Raw genomic sequence first — 15,589 nt, forward strand, 5'->3', positions numbered from 1 at the left:
CGTGCAAATTGAATGCTTTAAACATTAAATTCGTGATTTCAAATTATGCTGCACTTTATGCATTTGCCCACTGTCATATTCATGTAATTTTCACTGTGTGCTGTATGAAATGAGTGTTACCTTGGCTTTATTTGAAAAAATATGATTCCCAATGCACAAAAACTTCCCAGAATACTGAGTGCTCTGTTGGTTAAAGTTTACTTCCATTTTAATTAAATTTTAATTAAATATTTATTTATTTGTGGAAAATACTTTGTCATCTAAAGTATAAGTATGTTTATTTCACAAATTAATTTTTTAATCCATTTTCAAATTATTTCAAATTTCTTAAATATTAATTAAAATAAATACAATTATATCGGCTTTATATCGGCCATCGGCCACCCTGCTTTCCAAGATATCGGCATCAGCATCGGCTGTCAAAAAACCATTATCAGTCGACCACTACTTTTTATCACATCATCCCACAGAAGAGTGGAAGATCTGAAATAAAAGAATGATACCTCATTAAAGGGAAAATTCATCTAAAAATGACATTCTGTCTTTATTTATTCACTATAATGTCGTTCCAAACCTGTATGACTTCAGTTCTTCTGTGGAAGTCAACAGAAGATATTCTGAGAAATGTCTTAGTGTTTTATGTCCATACAGTGTAGGACAAAGAAAGTGTTTTGAGTATCAACATTCTTCAAAACATTATTTCGTGGTTCACAGAAGAAAGGGTGAGTAAATGATGACAGAATTTTTTAGTAAACTGTCCCTTTAAAGTCAGCATGAAATGAAAATTCACTTTTGTATATGTATATTATACATAATTTTTACCGATTCGTCCATGCATGCTTTTCATTTATAATTTTTTTTGACCTTGTCATAATTGATCTTCCAATGAAACTATGGACTTCTCTCTGGTGACATATGCAGGACTTCTCCAATCATTTGGCCTGCTTAAACTCCGCCCCTTTCTTACAATCGACTGCAAAGTCAAATAAATTTTTGAGGGCAACAGCCACATCTTAAAATCCAATCAACAACTGACGAATAAACTGATAATCCTTTACACTTGGACGTTTGTCACAATACGGAAGAAAAGATATGTCGCTATTTGCACTTCATTACCACTTTAAACACTTCTTCTAATCACAAGCTTTGTAGAAAGGAATGTTATCCATGAATATCAACTTAAATTTCAGTAATCTATAGAAACATGTTTCCCTCAATTATTTTTTATTTGGTCACTATGGTCTACTGTTGCATTAAAGTGCTGTAAGAGCTTAAAAAATGTCTTTGCATTCCACAGGAAAAATAACAGCATGCATGTTTGGAACGACATGAGGGTGAGTAAATAATGACAGAATTTTCATTTTTGGGAGAACTATTCCATCCACGTCCAGTTTCTTCTTGCCTCCGAAGGCTGTGTACCAGCCGTGCAATGAATACATCAACAACTGCTGAGATTGTTCTCTTTGAAGGACCAACTCTAAAATGTTTAGACTGCGACATCACCATCTTCCATGTTTTTTAACCAGCCTTGTTCCCAACCCCCCAGTGACAACTTTTTCTTGACCCGGGACGCAGCGGGGGGAAGCCCAGATTCTAAGAGATATTTACGAGACGGAGCGGAGTGTAATTTCCTGCCAGCCTCCACTAGTTCCGCTGAAAAAACAGGGGAAAGGAAGCACATTTCCCCTGGGAGACAACAGCCAGGCCGACTGAATGACTCTGACTCTTAAAGGAACAACAACACACAATCATTCAATCATCTGTCCACACAGAAACATGCAAACAATGGTTCTATGTCATCAAGCATGCTTCATTAGGATAAATCTACATATAATTCATTAGCAGGAAGACAATAAACCACAACAGCTAAAAGGTCCACAGTCACATATCGCACCTAAGCTAGGTGTTATGATGAACTCATAACTAGGGCTGAACGATTAATTGCATTTGCGATAATATCGCGATATGAAAAAACAAGATTTTCAACCGCAGAGGCTGCGATTACACTTGGTCACGTGACACGCGAGAGTAAAGAGGTGTGTTCCACTTGAAGATCAATCGGTATATGACATCAAAGTACGGCGAGAGAAAGCATAAGGAGATGTCAGCTCTCTTATAGCTCTCGCAGTACTTTGATGACACATACCGATCGGTCTAAGCAGCGCTGCTTCAAGTCGAGCACATTTAAGCACGAGAGGTGTGTTCCACTTGAAGATCAATCGGTATATGACATCAAAGTACGGCGAGAGAAAGCATAAGGAGACGTCCGCGCTCTCTTATAGCTCTCGCAGTACTTTGATGACACATACCGATCAGTCTAAGCAGCGCTGCTTCAAGTCGAGCACATTTAAGCACGGCAAACGAAACTGAAAGCATAACGAAACCGCGCTACTCGTTTGAGCTCGTTTGTAGAAGAGCACGGTTCATACTCGCCACGTCAGCAGGAGCGCGAAGGTGCGCGCAGCAAAAATTATGCAAATATTGAGGAAACGATGGATGGTTTTCATGCTAAAGTAAAGTAAAAGACCGCTTCTTAAACCAAAGGTGAACATGTTGGTATTCTTGTGGGGGGAAAAAAACATGCAAGCACTGTCACCAACAGCAAGTTTAGTTTTACTTTTCTTTTTGTTTTCATTTGAGTTATCTTTGCTGTTTACCTCACGTTATGCTATGGAGGCTCTCTTTTATTTATTTATTTATTTGACTCCTCAGTGTTTGCTAAACGTTCTGTAATTTATTAGTCTATATATAATACAGCATGTGGCGTGTGCCATGCCTCATCTTATTCGGTTTTGTTAATAAACGTTTTGTAGGCTTGTTTGTCATTGTATCTTACTGATTTATTGTTGTTGTACTTTTTAATTAAGAATAACAATTAATCCAACTTTTGTTTTAGTCTTAAAAAGTGAAAGGTATAGATGTAAGCAAAACAGACAATTATCTTTTCTTGTAAAACGTGACAGCAAGATCGCAAATTCAAAAGCAAAAGCATCTGAAGCCCGCGGCTTATAACACAGCAAAAGAGGAACCCCCAGTTCACAATATTCAAATCACAAATAATACTACTAATGAAAAAGAACAGGTTGAATGTTAACCTCGTTTCCATATAACTATAAACTATGATCAAATTTAATCAGCATGCATTGATTAATCCCATGTTGTAGCAAAAATAAAATAATACAATTGCGACCAAATCATGTGTTCATGCGACCAACTGAGAAAGTTAGTTGCAAAAGAGCGACCAGTGGGAAGAATTAGTCTGGAGCCCTGAAATTATTCAAGCAGTAACAGTGTTACTGTGCATTTCATTACTGAAGACTTCAACCTTAAGATAATATATATAATAAGGTAATATATATATTCTTATTTATTTATTTAAAGTCTGTCTAAAGTTAACAGTGTTTAAAAAGTGAAGTCCACATGTTTACATATGTTTATTACAGTGATTGTTTTATATTTCTGCAATCTACTTTAGTTTGTGTGATTTGTTACTGACTTTTATAATAATGTTTACACCAGGCTTATTTGTCAGTGCTTTATGTTGTCATAATTATTACATGCTTATAAGGTCGTAAGTTACAAAGTTCAACAAATCAGTCAATATACTACTGTGATTGTAGTTGTTAAATAAAAATGGCATTCATATCAATTCATGCATCACCTAATTTCACCTAAGTAACATATAGGCCTCGCCTACAGAAAAGAACATTTATGTTTAATCTATCTAATATTGTGTTGGTCATACTATACAATGATTTATAGCTTGTCTTTGTTGAATAATACAGAACACAAAGAGCTTTAAACAATAATTGCATATTAAATCGCAATCGCAATATTGGTAAAAACAAAATCGCAATTAGATTATTTTCCAAAATCGTTCAGCCCTACTCATAACCTTGAAAATAAAACTTTTCACCATAGTGCAGGTTTGCCTCTAATATAGCTGTTGAGGGTCGAAATTGTTAAAAATGCAGGTACTGAGTAATTAGAGTAACAAACAGCACTGAGCTGTTTAGAATGTCTCTCGATTGATTCAAAGACTAGATTGGTCAGAGACAACACACACCAGCACAAAGCATGTTGCCATTTTCATTTGCATAGTGCATGATAGGACCTGTTGTTTTGTACATGTTCTTGTTTTTACATTTAATCTTGCAAGGTCTGTGGATGTTAATTCATAAAAGCTACACTCAAACAGAAGGAGTCACATTCTCGCTAAATACATTACATAGTTCATTTACTGAAGTCACTGATAAACACATTCTGTAACGAAATTGACTCTTTTCAGGGCTTCTCCATTTTCAGGGCTCACAACCGAATTGAGAGTGAGTTTGTTGATGTGCAACAGCAGACATGTCATCACATCACTGATGTGAGGGATGGACTTCACAAGAATTTTATGTCAACTGAAAGTCACCATGTTAGCGAGTACAGTTGTAAATTTCAAATGCTAAAGAAAAAGCAGTAAGTATATTGTTCACACTCTACTTTCTACTATCCCAACTCTGTACACCATCTGTTGTTCCCTTGAAAAGTGTAATTACTGTGGCTCTTTTAATGTTACTTTGTTTATTTGCGCAACATTGACTCCAACCAATCAAGTGTGTTTGGGACATGGCTACCTGTTTGGAAGACCAATGGCGGGCAAGTAAAGTGTTTAGGAAAGCTGTTTGCAAACAGTCGTTTTTTCCTTAAAGACGAAGTGTGTATTTTTTGTGCCACTAGCTGCAGCAAAATGAATTTGGAGCCACTAAACAAAATTCTGCAATTCCATCTGGTACCACTAGTGGTGCTAAACTTGCCAATTTCATCTTTAAGGGAGAAACCAAAGGAAGGCCAAAGACACAGAACATCCACATCTTCAAAAAGCAGAAGCATAGAGCAAAATGGGGGAATGAGAGGATATGAAACTAATTAAAAGCATCAACAACAAATGAACGAACTACAAACCCGGATATTACTCTTTTCTATTACTTTTCTTAATAGAAAAGTGGGCCATTAGATTTAAAGATAACTGTGATAATTCATAATCACTTGTATGGTATATATATATATAAAAAAAAAGGTCTAGTAAAAAGTGCACATTAAAGATCAAATACAACAATCATCTCACCAAGTAGTCAGATCAGAAATTCTGCAGATGTCACAGCACTTAAAAGAAACTGTAGCTGTTTCAAAGTAAACATTCAAACTTCAATAGAACTTTACGTGGGATTTGAAATAATCAGATGGAAGCTGGTTAAACCAATTAAAGCAAGACAATTTCAGTCAGGGTTTGATTCATCCGAACAGTATCCGATGATACGGCACCACAGAACCCTTTCACTTCGGGAATGAGAAGACAACAATCAGACAGAGCTAGTGACGAGCCTCCATGACTTCATCTTCAAAATCAGCCTCCATGAGATTCTAACGCCCTCAGTGAGAGGTAATATAAGGGCCCCAAACAACTAAGTCATTAAGTTTTTATCTCCTCTGGCTCTGGCTCTGGCTCAGACCCTCTTCAGTAGTTTACCTGCATCACTCAAACATCTCCAGCTTATCTGAAGAAGCGCCTTCACTTTGCATGCCGCTGCCTCAGTAATCACCGGTAGCTACGTTCAGTAGCTCAGTAAGCTTCTTACGCCCTTCCCCTCCAGATTAACCGTTAGAGGCGGCAACAGACGCGCTCAGTTCAGATAAAACACAGCACCGGCGTGGACAAATACTGCAAGCAGCCAACCGCTAGCCGGCTTGCTGCACACTCACACACACAATGCACAAAGCAGATTGTTCTAACAGAGGTGGGAGATATCACAGAGTGAGAATAAAGAGATATGAAAGTCCATACATCACCTATTAATACTACTGATTAACTTCAGGATATGATCCCTGTCAGTGAAATTGCCATGTCACAGAAACAGAGCAAAAAATTCAGCAAAAATGCCCTCTAGAGAGATGAATCTTTCAACTACTCCCAATTTCTTTCTGACCTTCACGGACACTGAACTAGTTTTGTCGTCTACATGATCGATGAAGCGTCCTGAAAAAGTGAAAATAAGGAGTGTGTGGCATATTTTGCTGGAACATCAGCTACCGACAATCTTGTGACCTTACATTGCAGCTCGGAGTCCAACAAACCAAAACAATCAATTCCAACCATTTCACATTTCTTTGTACTTGGTCTTTATTTACTTTCTGAGAAACAACCATGACAGCACTAACAGCAAGTCACTGTCCTTCTTAACATCCCTAATGCAATTCAGAGAAAAATGCATCAAACCGTGTAATTCATCAGCAGTGGTGTGTCATCCTCTGCTTAACCTTTCACAGAATAATGTTCTTTATGCTTTACATGCAGGACAACTTCAACATACAATGACAACTTGGTCATCCCCTAATGTTATTGAAAACTTTAAAGGGACAGTTCATCCAAAACTGACAATTTTGTTAGCATTGCGTCTTTATTGTTAGTTGTTAAGCACATTGACTTTCACTAAATGGAAAAATGATGCAATGAAAGTGAATGGTGACTGAGTCACTAATATCTCCTTTTGGAAGAGAGAAAGTCACACAGATGTATAACAACATAAAGATAAATAAATAATGCGGAGTTTTCATTTTTGAGTAAACTATCCATTTAAAGTGATATATAAAAGAACACACTGTCAATATATTTAAAATGCACATTTAATCAATTTACTGAATTGCACACTTACCACAGGAGATGAAATTCTACAGCCAGGGCAGTCACAGATTGGAGGATGTACCTGTAAGATTCCTTTGGACATAAGTGTCTTCAGACTTTTCCCTAAAAATAAAAACACAATCATTAACATTTTAGATTCCTGTATGCCCACATGGAGTACAAAACAATCTAGAATTCAAATACAGAATTAATTTCATGTTAGCATCATGCAACAAAATCTACTTTTAAAAAGAGTCCTGCATCTTATGACTCCAATGAAACTATACCGAATGCACCCCTTCAGTGGCTAACTCCTGCGGTCATACACCCATCTGTCAAACTCATCCGTGGAACAGTGTCACCATGCAACAAAAGTGTCTTAAAAGGTCATTCATTGTATTTATAGTAAGTGACCAAGAGTAATACCCAGAGTGCACATGTACAAAATTAGTTTTAACCGAAATAAACTGTTGTCTGAAAGAAGACTTGAAACCTCTGGAAATAAACTCAAGTAAACTGTATAAAACTCTTTAGATGAGCTGATACATCAGCACAAAGTTATTCCACATACTGTAACAAATCAAAATATGTATAAAAATATTGCATTTTCCCACTTTTAATCTTTGAAGACACAAGCTGCTTCATATGATAATGTGCCACTGTATCTTAATCCTGATGTACTGCACTTCAAAAACAACTCAATATAGACATGTATTTCACATTCACAGCCTGAACAATATATTAACTATAAATCAATTTTTAAAACTATAATGATTTATTAAAAATAGCAACTTACTAAAGACGACAGCTTAAGTTCAATTGCAGACTTAAAAGTAGTACAGTAAAAATCAGTGACAACCTGCAGATAGGTTTGTTGTACTTATCGACCAAGAGCTGATAAAGAAAATCGAGTTAAAGCTCCGAAAAGTAGTAAACTGAATAGAAATGACAAATTATCGCGACGAACTGAATGGATGGAAATAAAAATGTTATTACGACACAATGATAAAAACCCACGAACCAAAACAATTTAGTTAGCAGATATCTCAGCACAGAGTTACTACACATAATATAACATCAAGTTTGATGTTTTAGACCTCAGAAAAGTCTACCGGTTAAAATCTTAGTAAACACAAGTTGCTTAATCCATAACTGCTTGAAAATGTGCCACGGTGTCATAATCCTGCTCTACTCCACTCCATTACAAAAACAACTTTATCTAGAAGTGCACTTCAGTCAGATAAGTTTTCAATTCAAGTAAAAATCTGTTCCTTTACTTTAATATCTGTACAATCCACGTGCGTAAAAACGACTTTTCACCTTTTTTTCCAACAGTGCGAATCCAAAGCCGTTCGACTCAAAGCACAGTGCTCTTCTCAATGAACTAAAGTAGCTGCTGTTCAGCAACCCGTATTGTCATCCCTAAAAGAAGCTGTTCTATTAATTCACGAACACGACGGAGTGTTGATGAGCCCTTATTTCAAAAGTAATATCCATTCGGCTGCACGCGGCATTGACTTACCCTTGTGCCTAATACTCCGTTTCCAGTCTTTGGCTGTCTCTCTTCCACTCACGAACTGGAACTCGTTTGGGGTGAGCCACTCAGCCCGGTATTTGATGGAGGGCCCTTTGCTGCCCTGGCACAGTTTGTTAATGTACAGTAGTGCTTTGTTTTCCCCGCACTCCACTTCGATACAAGGCTCCCCGTTGTCGAAAAACGGCTGAAAGTCCGGGATAGACGAGAAGCTCTCTAGCATGAAGTCGTCCGAGTGGTGGTGTAGGTGCTGCTGATGCAGCGCGGCGTCGCGAAAGCCCAAGTACGCGCGCTGGTGATGGGCGAAAATGTGATCGTACGGCGGCGGATGAGGGGTCACCACGGGGATAGCTGTGGCATTTAAAGGGGCCAGGTATTCGGGCTGGTTGAAGGCGGCTAATGCCATGTCTTCTCCATCCAGTCTCTCCTTTTTGATGGCAGGCATGTTACCCGAAGCGCAGCGCCGGTAACGAGTGATTAGCAGTTCATGCGTCCCAACTTGTGTCCCTCTTCGCGGAGTTCCAGGCGCACCGGTGTGTTTACGCACGACTCCCGCGTCGCTGGCTGACAGCAGAGCGCTTAAGTTCAGCCATTCACCACTTCACTCTTCTCCTGAGCACTGCTCGCATGACGGGTCTCCCCGCGCTCCTGCCCACCACATCTAATCGGACTAATGCCTGACATCTCCGCCAGATATTAACTCTGAGCGTGCTTTAGTGGTCGTTTATCCCGCGTTTCCTTTAAAATAATCACTATGGCAACTTCGCTATGTTTATTTCCTCCGTCAACTCCAGAGCTAAGTTTATTTCTGTCCAGAAAGTAATGAGGACACCATACGACTAGGATATTTTAACGCATAATAAACCGTGTGTATATGTAGTGTAGATCATGTAAAAGTTCAGTAGTACATGCACAGTGTGTAGTGAGCCAGACTGGCTCGGAGCACTTTCATATCTGACGAGGACAGAAATAATAATTATGTTATCTATGTGCGGCTTTTCGATTGCAAATGATGCCTGGCGCTAATGGGAATGTTTTTTATTTTAACCCCTAATACGTCGCTGAAGTCACGCTTTAGTTCACAGACCCAGACCAAACCAGATTTGCACTCACTCTCCGCCGCTTCTCAAACTTGGCCCATTTAAACAGCGGAGGCAGTCACTTGACCCCCACTCAAGGGGGTCTGCGACGGACGAGGCTGAGTCACTATTTCCAGTCACTGCATGAAGTTCACAGAAATCATTTGATTTAGCCTTTATTTTCCATTCTCAGACAGCTATGTGGTTACTTTTATTCAGTTAAGGGGAATATTTTTTTTTTTTATCAAAAGATTTGTTGACTATAAATATACAAGTTACCATATTATGCATAGAAAGAATGTTACAAAAAAATAAAACTATCACTGTAAGTTACCTAAAATGCAGTATACAGTAATATATATATATATTTATATTTGGATGAGACTATATGTTTTTGTTATTGGAGAAAACTGCCAGAAAGGCCAATTTTAGTTCTTTAATCTGATATAATTTTGAACTTAAAGTTATCATGTGGCCTTGCTGTAAAATAATGGAGGCTGTGGTTACCAGAAATTTACAGTAAAAATGCATAAGTTACAAAAGTAACAGGGTGGTTGTAAAATGTACTGATGTAAAATTCACTGTATTTTCATTTTAATGTAAACAAAAATAAACTGTGCCATTGAAGGCTATACTACGCTATACTATACTAAGGCTATACTGGATGTTTTGCCAGCAATAACCTGTTAATAATAATTTTATAATTATAATCCAAAACCTTTAATCTCTCAAACATATTGGAAACATTTTGATGTTATGCAATATATATATTAAAAATATAAAAGGACAAATCTTTATTTGTTCTTTTATTTTTGGTAATTGGTCAAATGCAATTAAAAACCTACTTTGTTTATTGTAAACAAATCCGAAGAAGCTGACTGTGCTATTTACATACAGCATCACAATTCCTTTACACATTTACAAGGTTTACTTCCATTTTCACTTCATTTTTTTTATGGTTTTTATCCCCACTTTAATTTGATTTTGACATAATCGTTATAACATGCAGTCTCTATATAATCAAAGATGATCAGGTGATTCTCTAGGTGTTGTGGAATACTGTACCAGAGGTGCACAAGCATGGTTTAATGAGTGTTAGAAATAGTCCCCTAAAATAATCACATTTTGTTGCTTTGCAGCCTGAAATGAAGGACACAGTTTTTAGTGCAACTCATAACAACTAAGTGAAAGATATAAAAACATTAACAAACAGAATCAATGAGTTGGAAAAAGGATCACCCCCACAGGCAGAGTTTCACTTTTATGCGTGGGGGGACACCATAGAGACACAAGCACTTTTTTATGTTCTGCATTTCATGTATTTATGTAACACATATTCTACATTAAAAATCCATTTAGAATGAACAATAACTGCTGTACAAAGTGAGTAGGAAAAAAAACCCTTCCTAATGCAGAAAAGCCGCCTCTTTACCCAATTGCGTAGATGACCACTATCTTTCTTTCATCTCTTCTGATCAATTTTCAGTCAAATCGTTTTCTGTGTGCTAGATCAGAGAGCAAGTTTCTTATTCTCCTCATAACTGAGAAACTTATTTTTGATGTAGCCGAACCAACGGGCAGCGTGCGCAAGCTGCAGTAGTCTGAAAAAGTTTGGATATTTGTCCTTCCGTAGCCTAGGCTACTTCATCTTTAAGTTTCTCAAGAATGATCGGCGATGCGATCGCACATTTCACAAGATCCACTTCAGCTGTCACAAGCCGAGGGTGAAGCTTAAGGCTTGCGTACATGCTTAGTAGAGGACTGATGCCGTTTTTCCAACAAGAGTAAAATCTTTCCGTGCCACGGGCATATGCCACTCGACATGTCACCGCTACATGCCGTTATTGCGTCACACGCCACACTCGAGGCCAACGCTTCATGTAAAAAAATTGTGTCCAATTCAGCCAGCAGTGACTCAGTCCACCATATTTTTATTTGCGGGTTTATTAAAAAAATACAACGAATTTCCATTATTCAGTTAACTTGCTAAAGCGGGAAAATAATGAAAAGAGAGTCCTCTCATGCAGCCTATCACAAGTTAAGAATCATGAGTCGCGGCTCGCGAGGATGGGGCTTAAATATCATAGAAATTTATTTAGTCCAAAACTTACTTATTCAATCCACTAAAATAATAAGATAATACAAATAAAATGAGAAAATATAAGTTATTAAATTTTTATATTTTATTTATAGCTCAGACAAAGTCATGATTGGCTCTTGTCTGGGGGTGCAGTGCTCCCACCCCCCCTAAACTCTGCCTATGATCACCCCCCTCCTAAAAATGATTTGTAAACTCAATCAGTTGTAGCTAATCACCTTCTCAATGGCACATAAAGCCATTTGACTTTTAAATGTGATCAGCTGTGGTCATTTTGATTAGCTCAGCATGAAAAGAGCTTTCCTGGAGCATTTCAGTCCTTGGTAGTGCACCTGAAGCAAACAATCAACTATTGGGCACCCATCAAAAGATCTCCGGGATAAAGTTGTGGACAGGCACAAATCAGGTGACGGATATAAAAAAAAAATTAAAAGGCTTTATCAATGCCTAGAAGCACAATGAAGTCTATAATTAAGAAGTGGAAGGTTTTTGGTACAACACAGACCCTCCCTGGATCAGGACGTCACTCCAAACTGGATGAAAAAGCCAGGAGGAAACTGATCAGAGAGTCTACCAAGAGTCCTACAGCAACTCTGAAGCAGTTGCAGGAATTTATGACAAAGAGTGGTCATTGTGTGCATGTGATGACAATATCACAAATTCTCCACAAATGTGGCTTGTATAGAAGGGTTGCAAGAAAAAAGCTGCTCCTCAAGAAAGGCCACATGCAGTCTTGACTGAGCTTTGCCAAAACACACCTTGAAAATTTTGAGGCAGATGAGACTAAAATTTAATTATTTGGCTTCAACACTGAACAATATGTCCACAGCTCACCGTCCAAATAACAGCATTCCTCCAGTAAAGCATGGAGGTGGTCATATCCTGTTATGGGGGTGTTTCTCTGCAGCAGAGACTGGAGCACTTGTCAGGATAAAAGGAAAAATGAATGGGGCAAAATACCATCAAATTCTTGAGGAAAATCTGCTGCTCTCTGCCAGTAAGTTGTCAATGGGAAGAAGGTTTACCTTCCAACATGACAATGACTCAGCAGTTTGTAAGCACACAGCAGTACTGAGCACACCGTGGATGAAGGAGAAAAAGGTGAATGTCCTTGCTTGGCCTAGTCAGAGCCCAGACTTAAACCCCATTGAAAATCTGTGGAATGGCTTGAGGACTGCAGTCCACAAACACTCACCATCAAATTTAACTGAACTTGAGCAGTTCTGCAAAGAAGAGTGGGCAAATATTGCAAAGTCTAGATGTGTAAAGTTAGTAAAGACATTTCCCAACAGACTAAAGACTGTAATTAAAGCAAAAGGTGGTTCAACAAAATACTGACACAAAGAGGTGATCCTTTTTCCAACTCAGTGAGTCTTTTTTTCTGACATGTTGCTGTTATATCTTTCGCTTGGATATTGTAAGTTGCACTGGGTAAATACAGCTGGATAAAACAAAAACGGTGTCTGTCTTCATTTCAGACTGCAAAGCAACAAAATGTGATTATTTTAAAGGGGGGTGATTCTTTTCAATACCCACTGTATATATGTATGTCTGTATGCATGCATTTATGAGACGAGAACATAAAAGGAAAAAAAAACTTTGCTGTGAATCTTCAGCAGGTACTAAATACATTTCATACATCCAGGTCAACAGGTGTCAGTATAAAGTCCAAAACAACTGGTATTATTGAGACAAATAAGACCACTAAACTTGTACACTTGTACCTGAAATGCTAGAACTTTTATTCAAATTACAATGATTTTTAAAATCCTTCTCATATATTATTAATTCAAAATGTTCAAATTATTATTATTGTCAGGGTTATTATAGTTAAGTAAAATTAAACACTTAAAAAAATAGAAAAATACTTGAAATAGAAACAACTGAAATAAACGTTTAATATTTATTTCAGCTAGTTGCTAAGGCAACAATTATCATTTTAATTTAATAACTTGAGGTACTAAAATAACAAACTGAAATAAACTATACAAACATAAAAAAAGCTCAAATTTACAAAAACAACAAAATTGCAAAATTAGAAAATCTAAAAATAAATGCAAAAATATTAATATTCAAGATATTAATAAAAACTATATTAGTATGTTAATTATATGAAAATAACACTGACTAAAAATAATATAATAATGTTATACGTCTGTCAAAATAATCTAAATCTAGCATGTAGCCTGATGTTTTTCCTTCATCTGCATTTTCTACAGGTTCTCAGAAAAGGAGGCTTCTATTGGATTTTAAATGGACTCTCCAGAGGGACTTTGGAGATCACAGTTGCCAGCTCATGCAGCGCCGGTAAAGTGATGCTGTGTAATGTAAAACCCTGAGCGTCTCTTCAGGTTTGTGCTGCCGTGTCGGCGCCCTCCGCTACTCTCTGGAGATCTAAAGGCCACGGAGGCAGTCTGTGATCCCAACATGGGATTTATTTCCTAGCTGGACGGTTGGGCGGCCCGGGAGGATACTGAATTTAGCCCACTGTCTGAAGCTGTCAGTGTCATTAAAAGCAACTGAACCAACTTCCCTTGCCTTCCCTAAACGCTTTAATGTTCTTAATGGACAAACTGAATATGGACTCACACATTACCATTCAAAAGTTTGGGATCGGCAAGAATTTTTAAATGTTTTTCAAAGAAGTCTTATGCTTGCCAAGGTTGCATTTATTTGATTAAAAATACACTACAAACATTGCCGTATGGTATGATGTGAAAAAATATTCAGGTGCCTTCTACCCTATTGTCTTGTTTTAGTCCCATTTGGGGCAATACAAAGTTTAAACCAAGGAGATTAGGAAAAGTATTAAGACTTGAAACATTTAACAAACATTTTAACTTTCTTTACGAAGTTCAAGTTTGAGGATGATTCCCCACACAACTATATTTTCTGCAATCTTTTTTCAAGGTAAATTAAAACATTTTTTAATTTTCATCATTCAAAATTTCTGTATACAGTGCAACAGCAAAAACTGTGAGGAAAAAATAAATGTTACATTTGTTTAGAGCATTTTCTATACAAATATTAATAACTACAAGTCAAGCTGCAATACCAAACAGGACCACACAGAGATGCCAACAGACCACTATACCAGCTGCCTTAACCTGACTGTATATAGATATATACAGATCCATCCAGAATTATTAAACAGAGCAAAACACAAATTAAAAAAGCAAATAAAAACATTCTGAATTTGTCGAATGTGGAGCTCTGAAGACAACTCAACATCACCATTGAGCAGTTCCTCTGTCAAGAGAGAATGTTTGTGTCTGTGTTTGAGTGTCTATATAAACACCACTGATTATTGCAAACTCCTATAAAAACATGCTTCTTCAGTGAGTGTCCATTATAAAAAACTTGCCAGACATGCGACCAAACTGAAATGTGCTTGTGCAAAAAAAGCTATCAGAGAGGGCACATACATGGTCTGTTTGTTTGCATATTAATGATAACTTGTATAACTAATAACTAATAATGTACGACTCCTGTATGTCACTGTAATCATCTTTACCTCCATTACAATTATCATCCATCTAAACTTTACTGGTGAGATACTGGTTTGCTTTATTCAGCCCATACAGACTAGTCCTGACTTCATATTTCTTAGAAGTATGTTTGTTCCAACCAGTCGCTGCACAAGTTAAGGTTATGTATGATGACGAAAGCATGTTAGTGCTAGCCCTCCCGGAACACATAGAGATTGCATTGCAACATAAATATAATGAAAATGTCCCTGACACTTGATTAAGATGCAGCGAGTTTAAAGGTACGCTATATCATAGTATACGGAATTTTGAAGAAGTCAAGAATTTTTTAAAAGGTGTGAAAGGGGTGACCCTTGGTGTCACCTACTATTTTTAAAAAGTTACAAATTAAAAAAGACAGAATATATATATATTTATAAATATATGCATTCTTAAAGCAAAACGGCTTATTTCTAAATTGGAAAAGTATTTGTGCACCAAATATAAGACGTTGGATGAAAGAAATGGTAACAGATATGTCAGTGGAAAAGATAACTTACATAACGTATATAAGTGATAAATATAAAATTTTTGATGGGAGTTTGGGGACCTCTCAAATTATTCTTAAAATGTGGTGGAGCTGGAAATGTGTTACTAGAAGACTAAGAAAAGAGGTGATACTGTATATTAATGTAAAATATTGAGACGCTTTTTTTCCTTTATTAATGTTTTTGTTCAGTGAGC

General features: G+C 37.1%; 1 protein-coding gene across 2 annotated transcripts in view; it reads right to left on the minus strand.

The window, feature by feature from the left end:
• Positions 1-9,164, minus strand: part of LOC107593364 (sterile alpha motif domain-containing protein 11-like) — a 66,387-nt gene extending 57,223 nt beyond the window's left edge. Inside the window, exons 1-2 of one of the 2 annotated variants that reach the window (XM_016283045.1) lie at positions 8,190-9,149; positions 6,699-6,790 (exon numbers count right to left, since the gene is read on the minus strand). In XM_016283045.1, coding sequence (XP_016138531.1) covers positions 6,699-6,790; positions 8,190-8,646 — 549 coding nt within the window. In that variant the 5' untranslated portion in view covers positions 8,647-9,149. Of the gene's footprint in view, positions 1-6,698; positions 6,791-8,189 lie in introns of both variants that reach the window. The other variant, XM_016283046.1, reaches the window with a different exon arrangement.
• Positions 9,165-15,589: the final 6,425 nt, after the last annotated feature.

The sequence above is a fragment of the Sinocyclocheilus grahami genome, unplaced genomic scaffold (assembly GCF_001515645.1).
Source record: "Sinocyclocheilus grahami isolate Dianchi unplaced genomic scaffold, SAMN03320097.WGS_v1.1 scaffold170.1, whole genome shotgun sequence".
In the NCBI taxonomy this organism is placed as follows: domain Eukaryota; kingdom Metazoa; phylum Chordata; class Actinopteri; order Cypriniformes; family Cyprinidae; genus Sinocyclocheilus; species Sinocyclocheilus grahami.